This window comes from Lactuca sativa, chromosome 5 (assembly GCF_002870075.4).
Source record: "Lactuca sativa cultivar Salinas chromosome 5, Lsat_Salinas_v11, whole genome shotgun sequence".
In the NCBI taxonomy this organism is placed as follows: domain Eukaryota; kingdom Viridiplantae; phylum Streptophyta; class Magnoliopsida; order Asterales; family Asteraceae; genus Lactuca; species Lactuca sativa.
The window spans coordinates 204,859,032-204,866,018 of NC_056627.2; the positions used below are offsets into that span (position 1 = coordinate 204,859,032).

At 31.6% G+C, this 6,987-nt stretch overlaps 1 protein-coding gene across 1 annotated transcript; it reads right to left on the minus strand.

Annotated features, from left to right (window-relative positions):
* Positions 1-1,748: 1,748 nt before the first annotated feature.
* Positions 1,749-3,518, minus strand: LOC122198065 (protein RETARDED ROOT GROWTH-LIKE-like). Its single transcript, XM_042902270.1, has 3 exons — positions 3,358-3,518; positions 2,720-2,834; positions 1,749-2,630 (listed from the first exon to the last, which is right to left on the minus strand). Exons 1-3 carry the CDS (start codon positions 3,429-3,431, stop codon positions 2,562-2,564), a joined length of 258 nt encoding a protein of 85 aa, XP_042758204.1. The 5' UTR covers positions 3,432-3,518; the 3' UTR covers positions 1,749-2,561.
* Positions 3,519-6,987: the final 3,469 nt, after the last annotated feature.

Consider the following 6,987-nt stretch of genomic DNA (forward strand, 5'->3'; position numbering starts at 1 on the left):
CTGCTTATCCGGTAAGGTTAATTTGTCATCTACATATTACATAACCCACAAGATAATTGATGATTCTTGCATGGATAATCTTCTAGCAAACAATGTTTTTGAATACAAATCCTTGCACCCTACGTTAACCCATAATTACCATGTCCCACATTGCTAAACAACTAAACCCAACCCCCCAAATAAATCTTTATATACATTATCATTCCACAATTTTCAAATCATCACATAAACATTTCTTATATTCCCGTCAAACCTTAAACATATCTAGTATTCCCTCTAAACAATAAATTTGGATTATACATGTCGTTTGAATTTTTGTACAAACCTTCGACAATGTTACTCAACCACTTAGTTCTCATTATGCTTTGGTTCCTTAGGAAGATTTGCAAGGGCATCTATAACAGTAAATTAGAGTTTTCTCTAGAGTATTTTTGTACCAAATTACATATCATTGGTGATACTTTTTTTGCTTTATTGGTGGTGGGTTGGCATGTGTTTGCATCATATATGGTTTCTAAGTTTGTTTCCACTCTAAATAGAGGAACTTGGATGGTTATTTTTGCCATTTTTTGGAAACTTGGACTAGTCATGGAGACTTCACTCGCTTGGGCTTATCAAAATTCAACTAAATTAATATGGCAAAATGGCAAAATGAATGGAAATATTTATTTTATTTGTATCAATTATGGAGGCTTCACTTCCTTGTGTTTACTTTTCGTAGTTTGACTGAATGGAATAAATCATCTACTGATGAAGGGACATGGCTACATTCATTCTTGAAATGTTATTGCTTATGCATGGGCGTCATTATTTCCCTCTGTCAACACTACATTCATTCATCATGTTATTGCTTATGCATGGATGTTATTATTTTTCTCCATCATAAAAAGTATAATAATGCAAGTTATTTTATTTTCAATTTTTTATATTAAAACATTGGGTACCAAAAACCTATCTGGTTTTGTGTGTCAAAATGACTTTTTATTTAGTTCACATTCTCTAGCGAAATTTAATTTTCATAATAAAATATTTTAGTAAATAAAATTAAATTATGTTGTTATAATAACACTTCTCATATGGTTATTGTACTTTTGCTAACACATTTTCTTATTATGGCATCATACTTTGAGTTCACACTTAAGCATTTAGAAAAGTGAATATTACCGAAGCATGATGCAAAAACCAGAAAATGTAACAAGGTACTTTCTTTGACGTAACATGATACTTTTCTTTTTTTTATCACAACATCCTACATTTATTTCTTTTTATCATAGTTTGAGACAATGTCATCCAAAAACAAATAAATTTCATTGTTATAACTTGATACATTTTTAAAATTAATATATTACAACGAGTTGAGCGTAGAGGTACACATATGTTTAAGGAATTAAAGTTCATAATCTAAGAAGAAATCATTTTCTTTTTGGCCGTGCTTAATTCTATTTTAACAAACAAAACATAGTGTTTTTAAAATACTCATTCCATGGAATGGAATCAATAAATGGAAGGGCTGAACTCGTGTTTTATTTAAGAATGATTCATTTCATTCCATCAAACAAAATAAATTTTTATTTAGGTGAAGCCCTTTGGAACATACCCAAGAAAGTGAAGTTGCAGTGATTGTTTTAGTCATCCATAAAATTGAAAAAACAATTACCTAAGTCCCTTGATCCTTAGTTGGACAAAAACCAACAAATCATGCTCCAAAATACATGACCACATTCTTGACAAAAACCAACAATGCAAAAGAGAGTCAACAAGGATATATAATTTGGTGCAAAAGCACTCTAGAACACAATTGTGATAAGGAATATTTATAGATACACCTAGAAATTTCTTCATGAAAGGCCATAAAAAAGAGGTCAAGAAGATGTTGAGTAACAACGATGATTAATCTTGACATTTGCGTCCATAATCCACATTTAATCTAAACTAGATGAGGAACCCCGCTTTGCGGGGATAAATTTAGGCATCTTCGATCATTTTGGCCACTTCACGCTTGAATTTGAAAATAGGCACAAATGAAAGTGCATTGCCATAAATGGAAAACAGTCCCTGCTCATCTCCATCAAAAATATGAAAATAGTCAAGGAAAAATTGATCGGAATACCTTGGGAAGATTGACAACAAAGGCATATATTATCGTAATTGTAGAAAAACAAACAAAAGTTGAGTAGCTATATAGCAGAGAACATTTATTGGAAAGCTAGAGATCAAGGTAAAACACAAGAGAATATTTTTCCTAAAATAAAATTTTCAGCCATTATTTGACCAGTTTTCTTACTTGTTGGAGTTCTTCCAGCAATAATAAAACCAAGTTCAACCGGTAGATCTACATCCAGTCGTACTCAGTCGCTCACCCACAACTATATACATTCTTACTATTTGTTAATATCTCAAATAAGAATTCAACAATCCAGTCAAATAATTTTTTAAAAGGTGCAAGTCGATTTCACTTTAAGCTTATAATTTAACTATAGGGTCTTTATAGTGACAACTTCGCTTTTGACAACTACGATGATTTAGCCGCGTTGATGTTCAGATTGGCCGACTAATAGCTTTCATTTGGCTGCAAAAATCACTAATTTTATGTATGGAAGGATCCCTTGAAGAAAATGAATATTATGCAGCTAAAAACAAAACAGAAAATGAAGTGTCACCAAATGCAATTTCTCAGCAAAGCGATAAAACAATAAAGCTACATTGAAACATATTTTACCTCCACATATGTCAGTTTGAAATCCAAACCGACAAATATCCAAGTCAACTGAAATTCATCTCTAAGAAACGCCCATATTTGACCACATTTAACATTTTTCCAAACAATACCAGATCTGATGAAGCCAATAATGCATTAAGTAATTTCCAATGAAGTAGAGTTCCATGCTTTTGTACACAAATAATTAGCGGGTGAACCATAATGGATCCATATGACAGAGAAAAAAGTAAGAAAAATAAATTGAAAATGGAATATATATATATATCTTTGGTTGAATTTAACATTTGAAGATCTGCAAAACAGATTCCACATCCAATAAATCTTTGTCAAATCTGAAAAAGAAGGAAACTGCACATGGAAGTAAATATGGATCAACGAACCATCTTTTATCTTTTGTATCCTTGTTGAAGTAAAAGAAAAATATATTAAGAAATGAAAAAAAAACAGTGAACGTGCTTCACAACTTCTTAAATTAAATATCCTAACCCTTTTCTCCTTCAATAAAAAAAACCATCAGAAAACGAAGGTGAGATTGATTTAAAATAACTTAGAAAATTAGAAAACCAAACCCTTTCCTACAGATTTCGAAGACAATTTTAAGTTTAATTTGATTTTATATAATCAGAAGTGGAACTTACGTAGGCGGAGGGCAGTGGTGGAGGTGGGTGTCGTTGAAAGCATGTTGATTCCAGGGAAAAACTCTTGATACCATGTGGATTCCTCACCAATGCTCGCTACTGTGTCTCACGGGTTCCTCTTGAAAAGCCCTAAAACAGAAACCATTTTTAACCTTAGTCGCTGTCTGGAATAGCCATTAAAAGTATCGAGGATTGACAAAAGCAAACAATTTCATATCTAAATTTTGACTTCTAACTAAATAACATTTCTATTTTTTATGTTTATTTTGAACCCACATTAAAAAACTAAGGTGACACTGACACATTACAAAGGAATGATCACAAACCATGAAAAAGAGCCTGAAGTCATTGCGAAGGGTGATTCATGTGCCATAAGTAACAAATAATTTACTTTCATAGCAAAAATTCACCATCTCCTCTGACAATACCAGGTATTGACTGGATTTGTCTACAATTTTAGAACATATATAGTAAGAAAATCTTATTATTCAAAACTTATAATGTATAAAAGTAAAAGCATAAGTGGCATGTACACTTCCATATCATCTGTCTGGCAAATATAGAATGAACACCAACATTCTCCAATCTTTTTTCTTATTTCAAGATACATGAGGTGTCAAATTCCCTGTAAGTTCAAAATAAAGTTGATTGCATAATACATCGACAAACTTTATAGTTGATCATGTATGAAAGAAAAAAAAACAAAAGACCTTATGTTGGTAAATTGAATTGACATAACAAAACAACCAAACATTTATCTATCTACTGTCACACCTAACACCTCACATCTCACAACAGAAGAAGCACTAATAACCAAATAAAGAACCATCACTCCAGATGTACGTGCATGTATACTAATTATAAGAATAATAGTGGAAAAGAGATCACGTACCTATCCTCTTGGCCTCTGCAACAAAATCCAAAACAACAGATAGGAGTCTAAGAAATGTTAGGAACCGGTAGGACCGTAGAAGTCAAGAAAATTGGAGTAGTATGTCAACATGTTGAAAACTGAAAGAAAATAGGGATGAATACATACCTGTGGTATGTCTTTGGCCTCACTTTATTCCTGGCACAATCCTTTCTACAAACAAAGTAAATATAAAGATGGTTGTTTGCAAGAAGAAAAGAAAAAGAAACAACAACCCAACAGGAACCACTACTCTAAACAGATATAACCAAAAATCAATTAAAAGTCAAATGAATAACTAATTTCAAATGATTAGGAAGGAAACCAATCTGTATAGCTTCAACTGTGGCTTAGTGATAAAGGAATCCTTCCATAACAAAATTTTCAGAAGTTTACAAACCTTAAAAAACTTTAGGTCTGAAGTGAGATATGGTGAAGAGAGAAGGACGACGGCCAGGATTTTTCAGACCCTGTACTTAACCCCCAAATCTGGAACGAACATGAGCGGTGAAGGTCTTCTCGATTAATCAGTTGGTGGGGTAAAGTAAATTTTTATGTGTTTGGCAGCTAGCATAGGCAAGAACAACGCTAGTAGAAGTATGCATTCGATTAGAGAGAAAAACGGGTGGAAGACACGTTGTAGATTGGAGATCATTTGATGAGGATGTGGTGGAGCTGGTGTGGGCATGTCGGAGAAGCTGGAGACGGTGGTGGCGGTCGAAGCATATCTGGAGATGGTGGTGGTATGGATTTAGGGCTCGCGGATACTGAATAGAGCGAGGTGAGAAAAGGATTTGCGATCGCTGGAGCATGGGCGGTGGAGCAGTCGACTTTGATGGAAGGATTGGAGAGGATGAGGGCTTTTGTTGGGAGAGCCGACTGATATACACCAATCAAATCTCTATCTTACATACTTATAAAGCTTGCATTTTCCTTTGATTGTCATGCATTTGAAACCCCCCACACTAATTTGCTAAAACCTCGTGCATTTGAAACCCAAACCTTTTCACCTTCTTAATAATTAATCACACATCATCAATGGTAATTCATATGAGATAATTATTTGCTAAAACATCATGTATTTGTATGGTACTAAAACATGTTTGAGTTTTTTGGTTTTAGACTTTAGTAAATGGGTAATCCGTTTGATACGTTGCATTTGAAGATATCTTATTCGAATTACCCAAAACAAGAGATAAATTAATAATATATGCTCATGCATGTTTTGTACAAGCCGCAATCAAATTACAATATATCATGATCATACAATTAAGTGTTTTTTATTCTATTTTGGCTTTATAACAAAAGTTTGTTTACGTGGCGAAGAAAGAAAACTTGAAGATGAATATTTAGGTTGGATGTTTATATAAGATTTGTTTTAAATATATAATATAGATATAAATACACAAATGTGTGTCAAATACAGCCCATCACAAATTTAATGTTATAAACTACAATATAACTCAAAGTGGTTTTCCAAATATAATGTTTATATTATAATATAATATATTAGAAGAATACCATCTAGTAGACGAATCTCACATGTTGTGCAGAAATTTAGTTGCATAGATAATATATTATAATTATATTTCATTTAAAATATGTTAGGGTCATTTGGTTATTACATTGTTGTATTAGGCACTATAGTCTCATATATTTTGAATGACTCTTACAAAAATGATGTCTGTAATTTGAATATAACGTAATATCTTATGATGTTTATTGAATAATATTATCTTCGATTAAACACTTTTTAATTGGAATCAACTTTATTATAGTTAAAAATTTTGGCTCCTTTTTTTCTTTTCATTAGTTATTGAATATGATTTTTTATATTAACTTAAAATATGTCACTATCTTAAAATAGATTGAGAATGGAGTTTTTATATTTACTTAAAATACGACACCATTTTCTATTCAATAGTAAACTAACAAAAGTCGTTAAATATGTATTTTTATGAGGGTCAACATAAATAGACGACCACATATTAGAATTCATATCTAATCAATCATCAACTAATTACATTAGATATTAATGTGTACATAAAAATTAAATTTAAAATTTTAAACTAATAGTAAAAAAATTTCATTATTTATTATGATAAAAAATCTGTAAATCAAAAAATATACATGCTATTTAATCGCATACAAGTTTTATGTATGGCTTATTCACAATACGTTAAACCATATATAACCATATTAAACTACATAATTACCCTACTGCGCAACGCGCGAGCATTCACCTAGTTGGTTTAGATTGGTGGTGTAAACAGAGAGAGGAAGCCCCGTACGGTGTCATGTCAGATTAAAAAAAGAGAAATAACATAAAATGGCATAAACTGCCCAAATCACAAAAACTGGAAAAAAAAAAACCAAAAGAAGACAGACGACAATAAAAGAAGGACCGTTTCTGTAAATTATAAATATAAATAGGTGGAAGGCAAAGAACGTCCACAAAAAGTTTCCAACACCACCCTCCAAAATAGGAAGAACAGACAAAAACACAAAAACTTTAATAGGAAAGACACAGTAAAAAAAGGAGCATTTGTGAAAAAAGGTACTAATGTTTACTATTTACAAAAAACCCAATAATATTCAATACAAAAAAGGATCATTTGTGAAAAAAAAACACCTGCGCAAATTAGCATGAGCACACTATTCTTAAGGATTGTCTAAGTTTAATATATATATATATATATATATATATATATATATATATA

Excerpts from the sequence above, each read along its gene's own strand:
- LOC122198065 (XM_042902270.1), bottom strand. The coding sequence starts at position 3,431 with ATGGTATCAAGAGTTTTTCCCTGGAATCAACATGCTTTCAACGACACC. Across the intron at positions 2,835-3,357 it reads CACCACTGCCCTCCGCCTAC|ATCTGGTATTGTTTGGAAAA; the intron begins GTAAGTTCCACT and ends TGGCTTCATCAG. Across the intron at positions 2,631-2,719 it reads TCAAACTGACATATGTGGAG|CTGCATAATATTCATTTTCT; the intron begins GTAAAATATGTT and ends TTTTGTTTTTAG.